Below are 22,265 nucleotides of genomic sequence, written 5' to 3' on the forward strand. Positions count from 1 at the left end.
GTTATCATAGTAAATGATTCTAGTGTCTTCTTCCTAATACTCCTGCTCATAATAATGAAACTTTGTCACCTGCTAATCACCTGGGCTAGGCTTGCAAAGTGATGACTTGGAGCAAGTGAAGGCAAAAAGCATAAAACAAAAAAACCCACCAAACAAATGTGAGCTATACATTTTGTACTTTGTACTTAAATTAGGAGAGACTAGTATTCAGCTGAGCTGGAGACATGCTTCACTTTCAGTTATCCTGTCCACTTCTTAACTAAGATTGTTTTTTTAAATGGTTTCCCTTCTTTCATGGAGGGCTGAAAGATGGCATGCTGCTCTGACTTGTAAGAAAAAAAGTGATAATTAGGTACATTTCATTTACTATTTGTATCACATTTAGTCATGCACAAATCCAGAAAATTCCCAATTTAGAGAAGGACCTAAACTTTGAGCGGATGCGCTTCTCTCTGATTGGGAAGAGGATAGAGTAGGTTGTATGCTGCTGCAGCAGGTGGAAGGGGCTTCTTTCAACTCCTCCCCAAGATCATTCTGTGCCCTAGTGACTGAGTGATTTTGTTCTCTTCTCAGCCTGTGTGCGCAACTCAGCAGGCACCATCCATTGCCCCACTGAGGACTCATGCTCCAGACAGCCCATGCTCATTTTCTAGCTGATGCTGTACATTGACTCTGTCTCTCTGCAACGTAGTAAAGCTCTGATTCCGTCTTCCACAAAGCAATGAAAGCTTGCGCTACTTAGCAAATACTACTACAGCCACATATCCCTGTGAAGGAGTAATAGAGTTTTTGGTAGCTGTTGATGTACATTATCTAGAAATAACCATTAAAATTCCAGAATAAATATATTGAATAGATTAGGTACCTTCCAGTGAAATGTGGGGTTCTTGAGTGAGTGAATCGGTTGAGTTTAGGAATGAACTAATTTTGGGGACTGTGAATTTAGCATTTCTAATTCATTCAAGAGTAGGGTGACATGTCTCACCACAGGGGATTACCACCTGACTCCCCCATTCCCGATGTGCTCCTGTGTGTGCTTCCAGCAGGTGCCTCTCAGCTAATCAGCATGGGAGAGGGAGTTACATCTAGTCCTGGTTGCAGCTGAGAGGCTCAGGCTTCAGCTGGAACACACAGCAGATACTCTCAGCGTGCAGCATGCTATGAAGAGGACCTTTGGTTTTGTGTCCAGGCCCTGGTGAGAGAGATAAAGTGAGAAAGAAAGCAAGAATAAAATACAAAGGTTCTGGAGGAGTAGGAGGGCAAAAAAACAGACAGAAGGAGCAAGAAATAAAGTAGAAATTGGAAGCAGGGAGCACAGGAGATATTCAAAGGACAGTTGTGTTTTCTTGATCTTGTTTTCCGTAAAACCAAAATGGTGGGTTCAGGAAAAATAATGGTGGTGTTGAGAGGCAAATACATGAAGCAGGAAGGTAATGGGACAATGACATGCTTCAGAAAAACAGGAAGGTAATGTAGAAGAATCTGGGTACTGTTCAACATTCTGCCACTTGATGTCACTAAATAGAGTAAGGTACAGAGTTTTTAAGCAGAGTGGAAGTATAATGAGAAACAGTTGTATATTTAAAAGAATGCTTAAACACCAGAATTCAGTATCCTTTACTTCTGTTTTATCTCTTTGGGTATTTAAGACACACACATCTTCCTAAAGGATACATTTGGTTAGCAGTCTAGAAATTGACTTCTAATAATTGACGTGACATTTTAAAATAGTCATTACAAGAATCCTAAATTAAGAATCCACATTTTCCAAGTTTAAGTTTGTTTTATTTGGAGCTATCCTTTGGTCAATTTTTAGTTTAGTTTTCATTCATTTTATGAATAGCCAGTACCGTTAGTAGTGGCAGACTCCATCATGGTGCCCTGGCAGTTTTTTGGATGCAGTGCACTACTGTTATTAAATGATGGTAATAATAATAGCTTCTTCCCATTCTGTCAAGATGAGAAGTAATATTCTATTGCACGTGTCCTGTTTTTTATATAAATTTTTATAAAGACAGTTTTTTAGAAAATTGTCTTTCTCTGAATTGAATTTAAAACTATAAAAGTCATATTTTTTCTTCATGTAGAAAGCCATCTGCCTTCTTCAATGAAGTTCACATAATCTCACTTCTGTTGTAGTTAAATTAGAGAGCTGTTTGCTTCATTTTTCTAAAATGTGTTAATTCAGTAAAAGGATGTTTTGGGAGAGAATTTTTTTTCCAAACAATATCTACGTTTCAGATAGGAAGCTTGTTATCCAAACCCTCCAGCTTGTACATCCAGTGTACACATTGTTTATTGTAAGCATTCACTTTAACAAGCCTAAGCTCTAAAGCTAAAATGCAGTAAGTGTGACTGTTAATTTTTTGTTAATTATTAACTATTTTATAGTTTTCATTCTAAAATTAGTGTGATTTGTGACATTTTTCAGATGTAGTTGCACTGATAGATTTCTTTCTTGTAACTAACATCCTGGCATAAAATACTACAGTTTCATGATTTGTTTTGTCTTACTTGTTTTATCTTAAATCTCATACTGGTCCAAAAGGTTGGAATTAAATGAAGATTTTAAAATTAAATTTAAATTGGTATTGCATTTACATCACACAAAATAATTAGTCATGAAAATGTGTGGTTCTCGATGGAACTGATACAATAAGTTGTCAATGACTTACGTACCAACAATATTTATAAATTTAAAATAATATGACTATTTTGATATATGCTTCTTAGTATTGTACAAGATTACTATAGTCCCTCAGGGTATGTATTTGTTTTCTTGTTTGAGTTTTTTTTCTAATTAACCAGAATTGTGAAAAGATAGTCATCCTCTATGAACATTATCTGACTCATTAACTTGATGATGGTATTTTAGGTGGGAACTGAAAACGCACTGGCTCTGTTAAACTCTGTTTGTGTATTGGAGTACAGAGTGGAATAGAGGGAAATCAAGTTCAACTCAAAAGTTCTCTTAGCAGGTTATTACTGCATATTAACTTGATGTGCATTTACAAAAAACGAAGTGGTAAAAAAAATCCCAGACCCTTGCAAATAAACTCTTTTCAAAAATGTTCTAACAGTCATGTTTGTATGTCCTGTGTTGTATCGCTCAGTGACATAACATACAATCTGGCTTCCTACCTTTTAAAATGTAATATTAATTTCCTGTGCAGGCAAGCCCTGAGGAAAATCAAGAGGGAAATTTTGGATCAGAGCACTCTGCATCACCATCACAAGGGAGTAGCCAACAGCAGTTTTTAGAAGTGGAAACAAACCTAGATGATTCAATGGATATTCAACAACAGGTGAAATGTACCATTTCTGATTAAATTACTGAGATTTGAAGAAAAAAATTAAACTTCAGAAATTATGTTGTATCTCTTTGTATGCCAATGTATGTTTTGTATATTTTTGCTTATATTTCTCATTGTTTCCATACTTAGGACATGGATATAGATGAAGGGCAAGATGTAGTTGAGGAAGAGATCTTTGAACAAGAAGAAAAGAAATCAGCTGTTCGTTCAAGATCAAGAACACACTCGAGATCTCGTTCAAGGTTTCATAATAAACTTATTACTCAAGTATAAGCAACTTTATCTTATTCTAAAATACAGAGGCAGTGTTGGTATATTTGTTGTAGCTATATCATCATTCTGGATTTCTTGGCTTCCAGCATGGTTATGTGTTCCATTGGAATAGAACAAATAGTTTACATAGTTAAACATAGGATTAAGTTATATAGTAACTTAAGACTTTTTTTTATGTGGCAACTTATTTTGTTTAGATTTGGATTCCTTAAATTTTCAAGTACCTTCCAAGTAATACAAATAAGTAGCTAAAAAAATTGTTGACTTTGGGATGGACTTTTCCTCTGTAATGCTTATTTTTCTGCTGTAAACTTTGCAGTTCTTTTTTGTTGAGGTCAGACTAATGCCCTTTTTCTCCTCCACCACACTAATGGCAGTACATTTCTTTTCTCTATACAATAGTAAAATAAAATGTGACTAATTTTTCTAAACTTTTAAACAAACACTAAGAAAAGTCCATATTACCGTACTGAGTTGTGATTTTTAGTAGGGCTGTCAAGCAATTAAAAAAATTAATCCCGATTAATCACATGATTAAAAAATTAATCATGATTAATCACACTGTTAAACAATAAGAGAATACCATTTGTATGAATATTTTTGGATGTTTTCCACATAATCAAATATATTTATTTCAGTTACAACACAGAATACAAAGTGTACAGTGCTCGCTTTATATTTATTTTTATTATAAATATTTGCACTGTAAAAATAAGATAGTATTTTTCAATTCACTTAATACAAGTACTGACGTGCAACATTGTTATCGTGAAAGTTGAACTTACAAATGTAGATAGTTATGTACAAAAAATAACTGCATTCAAAAATAAAACAATGTAAAATTTTAGAGCTTACAAGTCCACTCAGTCCTACTTCTTTTCAGCCAATCGCTCAGACAAACAAGTTTGTTTACATTTGCTGGAGATAATGCTGTTTACAATGTTCTTGTTTACAATGTCACCTGAAAGTGAGAATGGGTGTTCACATGACACTATTGTAGCCAGCATTGCCAGGTATTTGCATGCCAGATACACTAAAGATTCATATGTCCCTTCATGCTTCATCCACCATTTCAGAGGACATGCATCCATGCTGATGATGGGTTCTGCTAGATAATGATCCAAAGCAGTGCAGACCAACGCATGTTCATTTTCATCATCTGAGTCACATGTCATCAGCAGAAGGTTGATTTTCTTCTTTGGTCGTTGGGGATCTGTAGTTTCCGTATTGGAGTGTTGCTCTTTTTTAAGCTGTCTGAAAGCATGCTCCACACCCTGTCCCTCTCAGATTTTGAAAGGCACTTCAGATTCTTAAATCTTGGGTCAAGTGTTGTAGCTATCTCTAGAAATCTGATATTGGAACTTCTTTGTGTTTTGTCAAATCTGCAGAGAAAGTGTTCTTAAATCAAACAATATATGCTGTGTTGTCATCTGAAACTACCACAACACAAAATATATGGCCGAATGCAGGTAAAACCATGGAGCAGGAGAGGTATAATTCTCCTCTAAGGAGTTCAGTCACAAATTTAATTAACACACATTTTTTTAAACAAGCATCATAAGCATGTCCTCTGGAATGATGGCCAAAGCATGAAGGGGCGTACAAATGTTTAGCACATCTGGCACGTAAGTACCTTGCAATGCCGGCTACAAAAGTGCCATGCAAACGTCTGTGCTCACTTTCAAGTGACACTGCACAAGAGAAGCAGACAGCATTATCTCCCATAAATGTAAACAAACTTGTTTCTCTTAGCGATTGGCTGGACAAGAAGTAGGACTGAGTGGGTTGTAGGCTCTAAAGTTTTACATTGTTTTGTTTTTGAGTGCAGTTATGTAACAAACAAAAAAATCTACACGATAAAGAGATTGCGCTACAGTACTTGTATGGGGTGAATTGAAAAATACTGGTTTTTTTATCATTTTTACAGTGAAAATATTTGTAATCAAAAGTAATATAAAGTAAGAACTGTACACATATTCTGTTTTGCAATTGAAATCAATATATTTGAAAATGTAGAAAAATATCCAAAACATTTAATAAATTTTAATTCCTATTCTGTTAACAGTGCGATTAATCGCAATTAATTTTTTAAATCGCGATTATTTTTTTTTGAGTTAATCACATGAATTAACTGTGATTAATCGACAGCCCTAATTTTTAGTGAAACAAAAATAAAAGTGGAGTAAGTCTCTCTCCTGACACCTGTTCAAGGTATTAAAAATAAATGTTTTGTAGGTCACCAAGAAAACGGAGGTCCAGGTCACGGTCTGGTTCCCGAAAACGTAAACACAGAAAACGTTCACGCTCAAGATCAAGAGAAAGGAAGAGAAAATCATCTCGGTCATACTCCAGTGAAAGAAGAGCTAGGGAAAGGGAAAAAGAACGCCAGAAAAAGGGATTGCCTCCTATTCGGTCTAAAACACTAAGTGGTAGGTAATGCTTATTTTACATTTTAATATCTTAGTATTCGAGAGAGGGAAAAAAAGTAGCCCTTTACATTTCTCTGGCAAGGAAACAAAATTTATATTAAGTACCATTATGACTAATTTTAGTCTAGTAACTGAAATATCAAAAGCGAGATTGTTAATAAGTAATTTTATAATTAATCTATAAATATGTCAGTCATTTAATCATGAAGAAAGTAGGATTTTGTTCCTTCAAAGATTTTATTCTTGTAAAAATTATGAGCAGTGGTACCTGCCCCACAGACAAAACTACAACGTAGATTCAATGTTGAATTTTGCATTCCTTCTAAAATATACATAGTTAGAGTGACTTGAAAATTGATGTTCCAGTTCAGGGGACAGGATAGAGTTTGTGATGCAGATTTGAGGTCATTTGATCAATGGGTTCCTGAGAAATGTTCCCCCTTCCACCCTATTCTGAAATTACCTGTTTCTAAAATGTCAGCATTCTTATCATACTTTTTTTTGTTGTATATAGGGACTAAATTGGGGTGTGTTGGGCTGGATCCACAAGAAACTTACATCACTGGGATTGTGTGTACAACACCAAGAGCACTGTACAAATCCCAGTTAATTCAAAGTTGTTCATCTTTAGTTCTGGTTCTTTGGAGTGCTGCTCGAGACAGCTGTGATCCCTTCAGGGAACACTAGCATCCTGAAGATGGAGGAAAAAAGGGAGGAGGGGAGAAAGAACCTCCCCCGCAAAATATCCTTTAGCCTAGAAGAATGTGTACTGGGGTGGGTGCCAGAAGCCATGAATTCAAGTGTCTTTGTCCACTGATAGTCTGGATCACTTTACAACCATTGTAATTAGTGTTGTGCATATTCTGCTGCTGCATAATTTACAACAGATTTCTAGTAATAGGAGGTGTATGTTCCAGAGTCTTAGCTTTCTTTTTCATAAATTGTCTCTAGATCCTAATGTTTGCAAAGATGATCTTGAAAACATTGATTTAGTGTAAACCAATGCAGAGTCATCTAGCTCAGCCTTCAGACAATTTGAAACGTACCCCAAGAGGGGTAAACTGCCTTATCCATTTCAATCAGGGCCCACTGCACTTATGTTTTCCCAGGATGCTTTGGAATTCAGCATTTTGCTGCAGCCTCACGCCTTACAGTTTGTTTTTGTATTCCTGACCTACTTACAGGTGTCTCTTGTGTTATGGCTTCTCCACAAAGAAGAGTTAATTAGATTTATAGTGTACATTTCCTGCAGTGTTGAGCTAGGCAGCAGGGAGCTAGAGCTGGTGTTCTAGCTCCTGCTAAAGCTTTGCTGGCTGAAAGCTGAAGTGTAGGCTGGTGAGCTGAGTAGCCTGGAGTTCACTGCAGAAATTGAAGCCTGGGGAGATGCCGACAAAAGAATTGTAACTGGGCAGGTTATTGGAAAGACGTGGGAGGTCTGGAACTTTCTCAAGTGGGGAAAAAGTGCAAGGAACCTGAGCTATTATGGGGGTTCAGGAATGGTGGGAGTATTGGAGCTTTGCCAGCAGTAGGAGTAAGTGTGGATGAGGGCCGGGGATCTCTTCTTTGCTTACTGGGGAGATAAGATGGACAGGAACCAAAGGACACCAGGAGCTATGGAAAAATTGGCTGAGAAGACACAGACCAAGTCTCTTCTTCTCTGGTATATGTAGAAATATCTTTTGGTAAATGTCAGGAGGAAAGATGCTCTTGTGGTTAAGAGCCCGAGGGATTGTCTACATCTATAACTTCTGTTGACCTGGCTACATTGCTCAGGGGTGTGAAAAATTCACATTCCTGAGCGACATAATTAAGTCAGTCTAAGCCCCAGTGTAGATAGCACTAGGTTGATGGAAGAAATCAACCTTGCTAGTGCCTCTCAGAGGGGTAGATTTACTACAGCGATGGAAAAAACCCTTTTGTCGCTGTGGTAAGTGTATACACCTACAGGAGCACAGCTGCAACTGTGCCACTGTAGTGTTTGTTTCTAGTGTGTAGACATACCCTCAGGAGACAAAGAGTTTTGGGGGAGGGGGTAGAGAGAATGTACCCATTTTAGCACTTCATTGTGCTAAGATATTAAACAATACTTCCTAAACAAAGAATAGAAAATATTGCTAAATTCCATGGCTGGGTTAAAGTACCACAGCACAGTAAGCATTAAATGTTTTTAAATTAACACTAATGTAATTCATCAGGGCTCAAAGTAAAGTAAAATTTCAATCCCTAATCTCACTCTGTTTAAGGATGAGAAGTTCTTGTACAAAAAAAAAAATCCATTTTTCAAATTTTAGAATAGTCACACTCTCTTTTCAAGCTGATTTCCCCTGGGTTTCTTGGTTTCCATCTGAGAATGTTATTTTCTTTAAACCACATTTCAGAAGTTTGAAGTTTAATTGTTTGTTGGCAAATAATTTTTGATAGTCTTCAGTTTAATACCTGCAACTTGATATGCCATTAACGTTCAGTGAGGGCAAACAGCCTTGCCTACTTAGCAGAAAAGATATATTTTTAAAGTGATGAAGGTATTCATCAAAACATTAACCAAATATAACATTCACAAGAAGGTTAATATCAAAATGGATATCAAACATGAGTTAGCTTTCAGGTGAATGACCTTTTATATGAAATAGCTTTCTTTGCAGTTTTACATTCAGGAGAGGAAGGAAACTGACCCAATGATTACTACTTTAAATACCAGTTCCAATAATGCTCCTTAACTTTCATTTTTTCATGTATTCATCTGTTCTATAAATTGTTCTGTAAGTCTTCAGATTTACATGTGAGATTGCATGCTCAGTAGAAATGTTGCTTGTTAAAAATACTTGTTTCTTTAATGGCTACATTAGCGGATGATCTACAGTATGCTTTCATTTCCCTACCTCTGATGAAGTGTTTGTTTTGAGTTAAGAAAGATCAAGAACCTTTTACCAAGGCTAGTTTATCTGAATGGAATGTTGTCTTTTTTATTTGTTAGAGCTGTGAGCAGGGAGTCAAGACTTCTTGATTCTGTTCTCAGCTTCATCACTAATGCATCTTGTGAACTTGGGCATATCACTTGATTTCTGTGCCTCAGTTTACTTAACCTCTGTTATCTGGGTAAAATATTATAATTCCTGCCTGAGATTGGTGGTTTATACTTAATTGTTTGTAAAGCACTTTCAAATTATTGGATGCAGAATGCAATGTCTTGCAAGGTATTGTCATTTTAAATTTATATAATCTCTCTCTTGACAGTCTGCAGTACTACTCTTTGGGTTGGTCAAGTAGACAAGAAGGCCACACAGCAAGATTTAACTAATTTGTTCGAAGAATTTGGACAAATAGAATCTATTAACGTAAGTGAGCACAGTGTAATAAATTTTAAAACTCTTTTTTGCATATTACCAATTTAGGAAAGTTTATGCTGTATGATACATTTGCCAAATCCACAATAATGTGTACATAATATGTAGGAAAACATGACAGATGTGATGCATGTTGCATTTAAGAAAATAAGATGTGTGAGCTGAATTGTCTGTTAGAAAAAGAAGTTTTCTTGTAGTTTATTATTATAGGCCAAATTTTTCAAAAATGAGTGCCTCTGGTTAGATTCATAAGTCTTATTTAACCATCTAAATATATAGTTAGGAACTTTAGGGATCCATTTTTACAAACCTTGGCCATAATCCTTACCTGTGTATTTCTATTATATTACAGTTGGCATTTGAACAACTAAGGAAAGGCACTCTACGTAGTCAAATGGGTGTGCTTCTTCCCTCAGATTATTCATGGGAACTGTTGTTTTGATTGTTACAGTGAAATATGCTATAAGAGAGGAATTTGTTTTGTTTTTTTAAAAGATTCACAAATATTAGTTACAATACACACATTATAGTACAATATTAGGAAAAATTAATGACGAACACACCTGGACTGCTACTCCAGTAACTGCTTCAAACAATAATATTTTCAGTTGCCTGTCAGACACATGCTATTTCTTAATGTAACAAAATAATTTATCTCATAAAAAATAAAATGTTCCATTTTGTCACTCACTTTAAAATGTAGTTCTTTTTCGAGTCATTGTTTACAGAGATTCCACTCTTGATATGCATACTCCCCAGGCCCATGAGACTGAATTATTGAATAGCAGTGTGCATTGGTGCTGTGCCTGTGCGCACCTCCAGGTGAATGGGCAACTGCTTGTTTGTCATTGAGAGTGGAATCTGTGGATAAGTACTAAAAGAAGAAAGGATGTTTACTTCCCCCACAGTAACTGTGGTTCTTTGAGATGTGTTGTCCACACATATTCCATGGCCTGTCCTCCTTCCCTCCCAATCAGTCCCATTCTCATGTGGTTCTTACTGGCAAATGAACTGAGTTTGGGTTACAGCTGCTCTGCCCCTTATACCTTCAGCTATGGGAAGAGGGAGGTGGCCAGAATGGTGGCGTGGCCTCAGTACACACAGCTATTCAGAAGATTCCAGTCTTGTGCAGGTGGGGCACATACACACCAAGAGTGGTTTTTCAAGATGTGGTGTTCACACAGATTCCACAGTTAATGTAGGGTGTGTAACCATTTTTTGTACTCTGAAAAGTCTCTGTAAAATCAACATCTTATTTAACACATCTGCTTCCTGTGAGTATTCAGTCAGATCAGATTACTTTAGTGCTGACAGTAAGTTTGGGTTTTAGTTCTGCCAGTCTTGCAGAACCAACACCATTCCAGGAGAGCAAACTGGGTTCTTTCTGGCTTCAAGAAAAGAATTGTTTAAAAAGCTCCAGTTTCAGGACCACGTATACTAGCCCATTCTTTACAGGTAATTTCCTTATTTGCACCTGAATGCAGTAGAGTGATACAGGAGTAGCTGAGGGTAGCATTTGCCCTGCAGAATCTTAAATACAGGTGCAGAAACAAAAGGAGCACTGTTTGTATTTCAGATCCCAGGTTTAGTTAGCAGTTAAGAAAAATATCTTCTAAGCTGAGCGAATTTGAGATGGAAATAATGACAGCAATAACCATGGAATCCCACAGTGCCATTTTTATAAAGTCACCTTTCAGAGTAGAACTACACTTGAAGTCGTTCGTGCAAAGCAATTTCAGCCATTTCCCCACCCCCTTCTTCCAAATTGGAGCACCGACACTCTTACATCTTATAAAAATTAATCTTTTAAAACAGCGGAATTCAAGTCAGCCATTTAAAAAATATTTTGTTGCTCTGTGTAGTACTATTTAGTTGTTAAACAACATCCAAAAACTTTTTATATTTATAACTTATGACCAAAACTTTTGGCCACAACTATATAATAAATTATCACTGAGATGCTATCCCTCCAGCATCATAGTGAAAGCTATAATTAATATGGCAAAACAGATTATTTTGCAACTCCCTAACTTTGGGTGCTCAGAAGTCTAAAATGTTTTTCTTTTTGACTATCAACTTCTGTGCTTAGCCTGTATGGGGAAAAATAATTGTATGGGAATCTTAAGAAAATTTAGTTCAGTTGTTTGAATTGGTGAGTATATAACAGTACTTTTGCCATTTAAAAAGATAAATTAACCACACTTTTGAAACATTGATTATAGCACAAAATTAAATTTACAAATTTCCATGTTTGTATTGTAAATAATGGTTAATGAATAGTGCTTTTATTGGATTAGGGTAAATAATAAACTATCGAAAAATTGCTTTTGAACATGCTCAGTATGAGTGAGAGAACTGTTCAGACTTTGTCTCCCATCTTGAGAAATGCAGGAATGCTGTTTTTCAGGCAGCGCTGCTGGGACATTTTCCAAGATGGATAATAGTTATTTTACCAGTGTGTTTGCATGCGTGTTCACACAAAAACCCTAGTCATTTAATTTTGATGTGAACTACAAAACCTAATTGAGACTGTATAAATACTAACATGAAGCAGAGGTTTGGGGGAGGAGGGGTTGTTTGTTGGTTTGTTTATTAAGAAAACTAAACACAAAATGTACTATTAAGGCTTTACAGTTAAAACAGAAGTCAAGTAATGGGAAAATTACAGTTACTACAATCTTAATATGTCCATGCGCCGAAGCCCCTCTGTATTTTGTACTGTACATTTAATATGAGGAACTAAGAATAGAAAATATACCATTGAATTTAGTCAAGTTAATACTCTAGGAACGTTGGACTAGATCCTGGCTGCTGCTAAGAACCCTTTGTCATACTTTTGGATTGCAGTGGACTATATAGCTGGTTTAACAAGCCATGTGAAGATTCCTTGGCATAGAGAAATCCCTCGCTGGCTGACCCAGAAGCTTCAGAGCCCAGATGAGTGGGTGTGTTTTGCTACTGTGGTCCTCAGTTAACGCAATGGTCCTTTGGAAGTCATTATCTCAGGGGTTCACAAATCCTTTCTGCTGGGAGCCCTTTGAAAATACTTCACACTGTAAACCCAATCCCCTCTCCCCCAATATATCATGCCACCCTTACTTCTGTGCTGCTGCTGGCGGCGGCACTTCGTTCAGGCCTGGACGCCTGGCCAGCGGCCTCTCTTCTTCGAACCCCCCTACAGGAGTCTTGTGACCCTCTTTTGGGCCCTTGTGACCCCCAGTTTAAGAAATGCTGCATTATCGGGTCTTCTCTCACTTGCATTTGGCAGAACTGGCCCCCAGCCATCACCAGGTTAGGAACAATTCACTCCTTTATTACTCACCACCAGAGCTGTGCCAAGTGAATTTCAGCCAGAACAAAGGAGTTGGGCCCATTAACATTTGCATTTTTTCACTCTTTTGCCACCTTAACATTGCTTTAAAGTAGTTTTTATATTTATCCATCTTTCTGCAGTTGAATAAATGTGAAGAGGGCTGTTATCAATATTAATAAAGGGTGTTGCCTATTGTTGATATGTCATTTTAAATTGTAAATACGATGTCTTACATCTATTTGCATTTCTCAGAAATGCTGTAAATTTCCACTTTCTTGATGAGAAGTAACTTGGAATTGTGTTACAAATTCATCTTCATGACAGTTCTTCTGCTCCTGTACCTCTTAAAGTACAGAGCTATCACCCATTACATTGGTTTTAAGAAATGTTAACTTGAGTGTTTTACAAAAAATTAGAATTCACTGACACATGAAGACATTGTCTAAACAAGTGTTAGTTGCTATAATAAGATATATTTCTTTTTCGTAGATGATTCCTCCAAGAGGTTGTGCATATGTCTGCATGGTTCATAGACAAGATGCATATCGTGCTCTTCAGAAACTTAGTTCTGGATCCTACAAAATTGGATCTAAAATTATTAAGGTAAGCCATATTTTGTTCAGTAACATAGCCCAACTTAAAGTACAGCAGTATTTTTATTATGATGGTTTAATTGTGTACTTTGAAAAATAATGTCAAGTATCAGGGGTAGCCGTGTTAGTCTGTATCCGCAAAAACAACAAGGAGTCCTGTGGCACCTTAAAGACTAACAGATTTATTTGAGCGTAAGCGTTCGTGGGTAAAAACCCCACTTCTCCATGCATCTGAAGGAGAGGGGTTTTTACCCACGAAAGCTTATGCTCAAATAAATCTGTTAGTTTTTAAAGTGCCACCGGACTTCTTGAAAAACAATGAATTTTCTATACTATGAGCCTGATCAAGGTGTACAATATAGAGCACGAGAAGGAGGCAAAATAACTTCTGTTTGTAAGAGGTAGAGTGAGAAATTTTCTTATCAAGTGTGTATTTGGGCAGGAAGTGAGGAAGACCTTAAAAATAAAATAATAAACCTGCTGTTTAGGGAATACTTTGAGTACTTAAACACAAACATAATTTCAAGCTTGTATGTAGTCCCATTGACTTCACTGAGGACTGTGTGTTGAAAGTTAAGCTTGTGCTTAAGTGTTTGGCTTGTTTGAGGTGTCTGTCACTAGTTTACTCCGAGACCCTTGGGTAAGTCTTTTCAGCTCTGAGGTGCTATTTCCCCATTTGTTAATTAGAAATAATATTTAACACACTTCTTAAAGTTCACTGTTACCAAAGAGCTAAAAGATCTTCCAAGTGGCTGCTGCTATTAGATGCTGAGTACGTGCCCTAGTGCTTGGTACATACAATAAATGTACAGTGGAGATCAATCCTCCACTGACGAGGTGAAGTAGATAACTGAAGTGTTTTAATTCAGCTACATCATCTGATTGGATTTTATTTTCAGATTGCTTGGGCTTTAAATAAAGGTGTGAAAACAGAGTACAAGCAATTTTGGGATGTGGATCTTGGAGTTTCATATATACCTTGGGAAAAAGTAAAATTGGATGATTTGGATGGCTTTGCTGAAGGAGGCATGATTGACCAGGAGACTGTAAATACAGGTATGGATACTTACGTGTAACTTTTATTAAGTAAAAATTATGTTTATTTTCTTTATTCTTTAAATTAATTTTCAAAAGTTGCGTATTTATGGTATACATGTTCTTTTTTGCATTTGTTAGTATTAATTTCCTGTGTACAGTTCAGATGGCACTGAGATCAGAAATCCAGAAATTTGGAGTGCCTCTATAGTATGTTTGAGTCAACATCTGATGATAACACTGCAAGTCAACATTAACACTATGTCAGCATTCAGATCAATGGAGTTAAGCGAGACAATAAATATTAATATTTTTAAAAGTGGCTTCTGATTTTCTACATTCAGTCACTAAATACATGTGCAAATATTAGTGCATGCAAAATCTGAGACCTGGTTGTGCTCCTTTTGAAAAATCAAGTCTTTAGATTGTCGTATGTAAAAGTAGAATGATGGAAGAGACTGATCTGAATATTCCTTTATTGTTTAAAACTTTCTGTTGAGACTGTCAGTATTATTGAGCTTCCTCTTTCCAACCTCCAGAGATTGGTTTATAATCTGTTTGTATCACAGGGCTTGTCTACATGGTCCCACAGTTCAGACTGTGGGAGTATGAATTGCACACTTCTCCCCTGTGTGCACGCTGCAGGAGCTAACTAAAAGGCATCTAGTTCATATAATGTCAACTAGGTATCTTTTAGTTGACACTGGCACCATCCACACAGGGGAGTTGCAATTCACACCCCATAGTCCAAATTGTGGAGCTGTGTAGACATAGCCTTAGATATTGACAAGGGTTGTTTAAGTATATAAATGCCAGTCTTTTTAACTCTGTCAGCAAAATTTAAATCAATATTGAAAATTAAATCCAACACCTTGTGTTTAGAATGCCAACTTCATTTTCTCTTCGGCTGGTGGAGGTGGGATTTTTTTTGTTGTTAAGCACCCTATGTGACCATGTGTCAGACTAGTCACTCAGTAATATAGACATATTGTAAATATAAATGACAATACATAAGGGGCTACTATATTCTTTACAGATCATGAATCATTTATAAAGTGACAGTCAACTTAAATTTTTTAAATCAGCATTTAAAAAAATCAGTTTCTGATATAGTAACATTCAAATTGCATACCTAGAATTTTTGTTTTTCCTTTTCCATTCACTCTAAAAAAAAAGTTATGGGATTTCTGTGTTCTCTTGCTGATGTTTGACGGTCTTTCTGCCAAGAGGGGAACTCTGTGTGCCTGTATCTATATAATTTTATTTTTCACCCCTCAGCTTCTTTCAGTTACAGTAAGCTTGGCTGTTACTTTGTAACTTTCTGACCAAAATGTGATTTTTCAAGTTGATGATGGTTTTTGTAAATGTGGAAATGGAAATAGAACATTTAAACTCATTTTCTACAAAATAAGTATATATATATTTTTTATTTAGAATGGGAAACTGTGAGGAGCTCAGAAGCTGTTAAAGAAAATATCCAAACTACTCAGAGTACAACTGTCGATAAGAATACAGCTGTTACAACACAGACAGAAGCTTATACTCAATCTGTAACTATGCTACAGGTTGGTATTGAGTGTGGTTTCTGGAGAGAGAGATTTAATTTTTGGTTAATATGGATATATTCAAATGCTAAATTAGAATAAATAGCAGAGATAAATATAGAACAAGGAGGATTGATATTTTATTTTATCTTTAAAATAAGAAAGCTAATTATTTTATTCAGCAAAGCTCTTAAACTTCTTCTTGACTCTAAGATCATGCCTGTTTTGCTGAATCCAGGATTAAATATTGGTGATGGAATAAATGTTATAAAACTGAAATGGCAATCAGTTGTTTAAAAGAAGAAGATTGAAATGTGGGAGCTACAAAAGCATCCTTTTTTAGGAGCACCAGCACAATGACCCGTTTTTGCCTGGAACCACTTCTGCTTGACTTTAGTTACTTTTTACATTTGTTTCCCCTTTCTTTCATATTAATCTGAGAATAAATGAGTTATTTTTTTCCTGCACTTTTGGTCAGTCTTAGTATTGATTTAGGGCCTTGTTGAACATTTTTGTTAAATGGAATTTGGTAGGGACAATCTAAGGCTTAATACAGTTTGAATTATTCTGCCTCTAAAAAGGATTTTCTCTGCTTTAATAAACAGATGAATAAGGTTTGTTGTTTCTTTTTTGAAAGCTGGAGGTACTGTATTATAACTTTTTTTAGTCTTTCAGGTGTGTGCAATACCACAGATGTTGGTCAAGAATTGATTGAAATGCTCACAGTCAAAATTATTTAGTGTTCAGATTATTTTTACTAAGTTTTGTTTATAATGACACCACAGAAAAGTAAATTTTAAACTTTTTGCTGATTTTTTTTTTCTTTCTTGCATTGATGCAAGGTTGCTAATTTACATGGCTGCTCCTGAGGATTGAGCTTTTGGCATTTAATAATTTTTTTTAATGTTAAAGTAGTTTATTGGAGCCTCAGAATGAAGATTAACTTTTTTAGTCTATTTCCAGGACTAACGTCCCTTCAACACAATTTGTGTATTGTCTTCCATTTTCTGTCACAAGAATTATGCTTAGTTTCTTATTTCAACCACCTTGCGCTATATTGTATTCTGTTGTATTTCTAATACATTTCTGCCTTCCTTACTGTTTTACATTTCCCATTGAATCAAGAAGGCAGACATACTGTTAATACTTGAGCATGCTCTTCCTGTTTTGAGGTAATTATATTCTCAGCTAATAAATTCAGGCCTGAGAGCCAAGTTTTTCTTCGAGTAGTGTCCCTATGGGTGCTCCATTCTAGGTGCGCTTGCGCCCCATGTGTCTTAGATCAGATATTTTAGGTAGCCATGTCTTTTCAGCCTGCACATGCACCCCCTGGAGCCTTATGCGGTGCACCGAGGCTATATAGCCTTAGTTTGTTCTCAACCACCTCAGCCTGCAATGGAGCCTCAGCAGCATCCAAATAGATCTTACCTCAACAGTATTTTTCTCTTGTTCTCATTAGTTCGTTTTAGTTCTTAGTTTCTTTTGTGTGAGGTAGCTGTAGTAATTTTATAGATTTCAGACAAATAATTTTTAAAAAAAAACCAAAACTTGACTTTATACTTTTAGGATAAGGACTGTTGTCCTTTACCTATTTTTCTTGGTTTCTCCCCCTTAGGGGAACTTATGCCCAGTTCTCCCGGGTCTCTCTGGATGCTGGTTTTCAGAGGGAAGTTCAGAATACAGTTGAGGACCTTCCTTTTGATGGATCAAAGTTGTTTGTGGAAAAAAATGATGAATCTCTGCATCCCTTAAAAGACGCTAGAGCCACCTTGCACTCTCTGGGAATTTGTGCCCCTGCACGTAAAAGAAAGTTCAGTAAGTCCCAGTCAGCACAGAGATCTCGTCCTACCTAGTTTCCCACCTCCCAGAGATATTACAAACCCCAGCATAAGAGACAACGGTTTCAGAAGAAGAGACCAGCTATTTCTCAAGCATTGACCTCCCAACCCACAACTTCAAAATATCAGTTTTGATGGGCTGGTCAAGGTGCTGAGTTACCATCTCCACTCTTAGTGCTGCAACAATCTGCATGCCTCCCTCACTTCAGCCATCGCCTTTCTCATTTCCATCAGAACTGGGAACATACCACTATGGATAAGTGGGTGTTGGAGATCATGTCTCCATCCACTTTACCTTCCTCCCCCCACCCTACATCCCACCTTCAGGAATCCCTCTCATGAGCACCTTTTGCAACAGGAAATTGACTCTCTTCTGAATCTGGGTGCTGTAGAACCGGTTCTTGTGCACACAGGAATGGGATTTTATTCCAGGCATCTCCTGATTCCAAAAAAAGAACAGCAGTTGGAGACCTATTCTAGATCTAAGTTTATTCAATATATTCATAAAGATTCAGACGTTCAAAATGGTAACTCTTGCAGCAATAATTCCATCATTGGACCAAGGGGATTGGGACTTGGGATTGGCAGAACTGTTTGTTTGCCAAGCAAACACAGTTAAAGAAAATTATTCTCCATGCCTCCAGTAGTTTTTAAAAAAAACAGCAAACCCTGAGATGCCGCTCTCTTTTGGTGGAGTCCAGACCTTCTGTATGCATTTATCCCAACTCCCTTGATATCCAAGGTGCTATGCAAGATAAGGAAAACCAAAACAAAGTTATTCTTATAGTTCTGAGGTGGCTGAGACAAACATGGTTTCCTTACCTCACACAGCTGGCTCTTTGTCAACCGATCGCTCTCCGGACCATCTGTTCTCTCAGGATGCCAATCAAATCCATCACCCCAAACTCAGGGTTCTTTGGCTTAAGGCATGGCTGATAGATGGTTTGCAGGGTTAGAAACAGTGTATTCTGAGGACGTAAAGAGAGTGCTATTACGTAGCAGGAAACAATGTACTTGTGGCAAACATGCCAAAAAATTGATGAGATTCAAAGACTGGTGTGACCTAAAACATCTTTCACCTAAGTCCTCTCAGTTATCATTTGTACTAGATTACATTTTAGAGCTAAAAACGAAAGGGTTATTTTTAAGCTCCATAAAAGTGTATTTGGCAGTTATTACGGCCTTCCATCATATGGTAGAGGGTTTTTTCATCTTTGCTTATCCTACAACAAGGAGGTTTCTCAGAGGACTGGACAACCTCTTCCCACTAATCAGATGCCCTACGCTGTCATGGAACCTCAACTTGGTACTCAGATGTCAAACGAGGCCTCCCTTTGAAACTATGGACATCTGCTCCTTTCAATACCTGTCTATGAAAACTGCATTTCTAGTAGCCATTGTGTCTGCTCGAACAGTAAGTGAGATGGGGCATACTTCACAGCCTTCTTTAAGACTAAGGCCACGCTTCGACCACATTCCTGCCAAAGGTATCTCTATGGACTTCCACATAAATCAGCCTCTACATCTTTTAGTTTTCTTCCCTAAACCACACCAGGATATAGGATATGTGACACTACATACACGTGAGGTCTGGAGGACATTAGTCTTTTACTGAGACAGGACTATGCCCTTTAGGAAATCTCCCAGATTATTTCTCTCCATTGCAGACAGATCTAAGGAATCTCCAGTTTCCAAGTAAAGATTCTCTAGATGGATATTTGGTTGCATTACCTACTGCTGTCAGTCTCATGATGTTCAGCCTCCCTGTAGAGTACTAACTCACTCCCATGAGATGCCTCTCTACTTCAGTAGGCTTTAAGAATGTTCCTGTCGTGGAAATATGTAGAGCCGTGATTTGAGAGCTTATTCTTATATTTTCTGAACACTACGCAGTCACTCATACTTCAGCGTCTGATGCCATATTTGGGTCTACTGTTTTATCTTCAATCTTAGACTTTTCTCCTAAACCCCACCCCTCTGTAGAGGTTACTGCTCGATAGTCATCTAGAGTGGAGCACCTATAGGGATACTACTTGCAGAAGAAGAGATTACTCACCCTGTGCAGTAACCGTGTGGTTCTTCAACATGTGTTTCCCCTATGGGTGGTCCACTATCCACCCTCTTCCCCTCTGTTTCAGAGTCCTGTATGGCATTCTCTGCGGTAGAGAAGGAACTGAATGTGGTTCGCCCATGCAGCTCTATATAGTCTCAGTGCAGGGGACTCATAAGCAGGCCAAATGGACACTGCTACCTAAAATCTCTGATCTGAGGCACATTGGGTGCAAGCGCGTCTAGAGTAGAGCCCCCATAGGGGCACATCTTGAAGAACCACAGTACCTGCACAGGATTATTAGCCCACTAAATCATTTTCTTTTTTAAAGCACCGTCAAGTTATCGCAAAAAGAAAAGGAGTACTTGTGGCACCTTATCATTATCAAGTTATCATTATTCTACTGAAATATTTAAATACTTCAATTTTTAAATGAAAGGTGATGGGGTTGTAAAACAAAAACCAAAATAGGTTCTCACTTGCTGAAAGACACAGCATTAGAAAAAAATAATGAAACTCCTTTTAAATCCTTCCTTCTCCACACAACCTATCACCTGTTCTTTCCTTTCTCCCTTCCCTCTCTGTCTTTTCCCCACTGTCTTCCTTTCCTACAAGTTATCAAAGCTCTAGTTCCTAAATTAAGTACAATATATAAATATGTATTTTTATACCGTTTCTTTAAAGCAGAATAAGAAGGGATACGATGGCATTCTCCCAGTGTGCATTCAAATGTCTTAGATATTCATGCTGACCTGTAGTGAGGCCTGGGGCCTAAATGTTAATTTTAGGGCTAAATTCTGCATTTAGCTATGTTTGCAGGGTTCTATCAATGTAATTTGGACAGAATTTAGCAATACAAAATCTTTTGCAGATAATGTTAGATCAGGGATCTCACACTCAAATCACCATGAGGACTAGCACATGGGGCCACATCACTGACACCTTTTCATATAAAGGTACAAAAGCGCCCCCCCCCCCCCCTTACCCCCCCAAAAAGTGATAAAGTGCTGGCAGCGGGAAGTGCCTGGAGGTAGGCAGAGGAGCGGGGACGCGGCACGCTGTGGGGGAGAGGGGGCAGCGGGTGAGGAGAGCTTGGCGGCTGCAGGAAATAACTTGGGGGGGGGGGCGGGGAGCTTGGCGGGCTGCAGCAAATAACTCGGGCTGCGTGTTTGAGACCACTGTGTTAGATGAAACCAGTTAGTGTGACTTTCAGTTACTGAGCTGAATTTGCAGGGATAGCAGTTAGAAAAACAATTTTATTTGTAAATGGGACAAATTTGATATGAAAATCAAAACATAATAAACTTTAGTGCTATTATGCTATTTTTAGTCACCTTTCAGAGGAAAACTGCCTTCATCCCAGCTTTATCTGGCAACTTCTATAATACAGTTTAGTTTTTGATATAAAATTCTATAGGATATTAGAGAAATTAGGTATAATATAAAATTTAAATTTAAGGTTTTAGTTAAAACACAAATAATGCCTTACTGTGAATACATTATTTTCCATATTAAATTTATAAAACCCTCAATTTTTTATTTACCTGCAGCTGCTGCAGAAATTCCAGTGTACTACCCCGAAGTGCCATGTAATTCATCGTGCTTGCAACAGCATAAGTAGAACCTTGATTATAATTACTGCTTTCAGTTAACAAGAATTGCAATCAAATCATTTTATTCCTTTTTCAGAGTCATTGAATAATGTAAAAGTTGAAGTTTTTGTTTTGTTTTTCCTTCCCATCAAAAAAAGATTCCGGTAGCTCCAGCTGTGCCTGCTGTTAGTTTAGTTCCACCAGCATTTCCTGTCACAATGTCTGTCCCACCTCCTGGCTATAGTTCAATTCCACCACCTCCCTTCTTGCGGGCAAGTTTCAACCCTTCACAACCACCTCCTGGTAAGTTACCATTTTAATTGATTGTATAATAAGGATATCCATGCTAACTGAGTGTCTTAAACATATGTTATGTGCTAGGACTATTTCTGACTCTAAGATTCAGGGCAGAAGACTTAGTTAAAACTTCACATTTTCAGTCGAGTTTTAAAAATCAGATTCTTTATTTTGTTGTTTCATTTTACCATGTTTCTTCAACTGGAAAATTTGATTGTTAGGTGAAACTTTAATTGTTCCTTTGAGTATTGCTGGTATAAATGACAACTTAAAGAGGTACATCCTCTGTGTTAAAGTTGGAGCCCTCTGGAAAGCAGTAACCATTGCTGATTATCTTCCTACACCGCTAATACTTGCCGGTTTGCAGTGGGACATTCTTCTCCTGATTAGTGCAGATTAGTGAGGTTTTACTGTTCTTATTACTGAGGTTTTATTAGAGTTGGCCATAGTATTAAATTATTTCTGATTGTTCATACAGGTTTTATGCCTCCCCCGGTTCCACCAGTCCCACCACCTGTTGTTCCACCACCTGTTGTTCCACCAGTAGTCCCAACATGTGAGTTGGCTTGCCTTTTTTCCCTAAAAGAATACTAATTTTGTGTTAATGAAAGTCTAGCTATTTGATGTACTAATTCTTACTCAA

At 37.3% G+C, this 22,265-nt stretch overlaps 1 protein-coding gene across 1 annotated transcript in view; it reads left to right on the forward strand.

The window, feature by feature from the left end:
* The window catches only part of SCAF8 (SR-related CTD associated factor 8), an 83,203-nt gene that overhangs the window by 55,891 nt on the left and 5,047 nt on the right, over positions 1–22,265 (forward strand). The window contains 9 exon segments of the mRNA XM_037895030.2: positions 3,174–3,305; positions 3,444–3,556; positions 5,823–6,016; positions 9,251–9,351; positions 13,163–13,276; positions 14,166–14,322; positions 15,736–15,866; positions 21,484–21,628; positions 22,101–22,178. Coding sequence (XP_037750958.2) covers positions 3,174–3,305; positions 3,444–3,556; positions 5,823–6,016; positions 9,251–9,351; positions 13,163–13,276; positions 14,166–14,322; positions 15,736–15,866; positions 21,484–21,628; positions 22,101–22,178 — 1,165 coding nt within the window.

This window comes from Chelonia mydas, chromosome 3, assembly GCF_015237465.2.
Source record: "Chelonia mydas isolate rCheMyd1 chromosome 3, rCheMyd1.pri.v2, whole genome shotgun sequence".
Classification (NCBI taxonomy): domain Eukaryota; kingdom Metazoa; phylum Chordata; order Testudines; family Cheloniidae; genus Chelonia; species Chelonia mydas.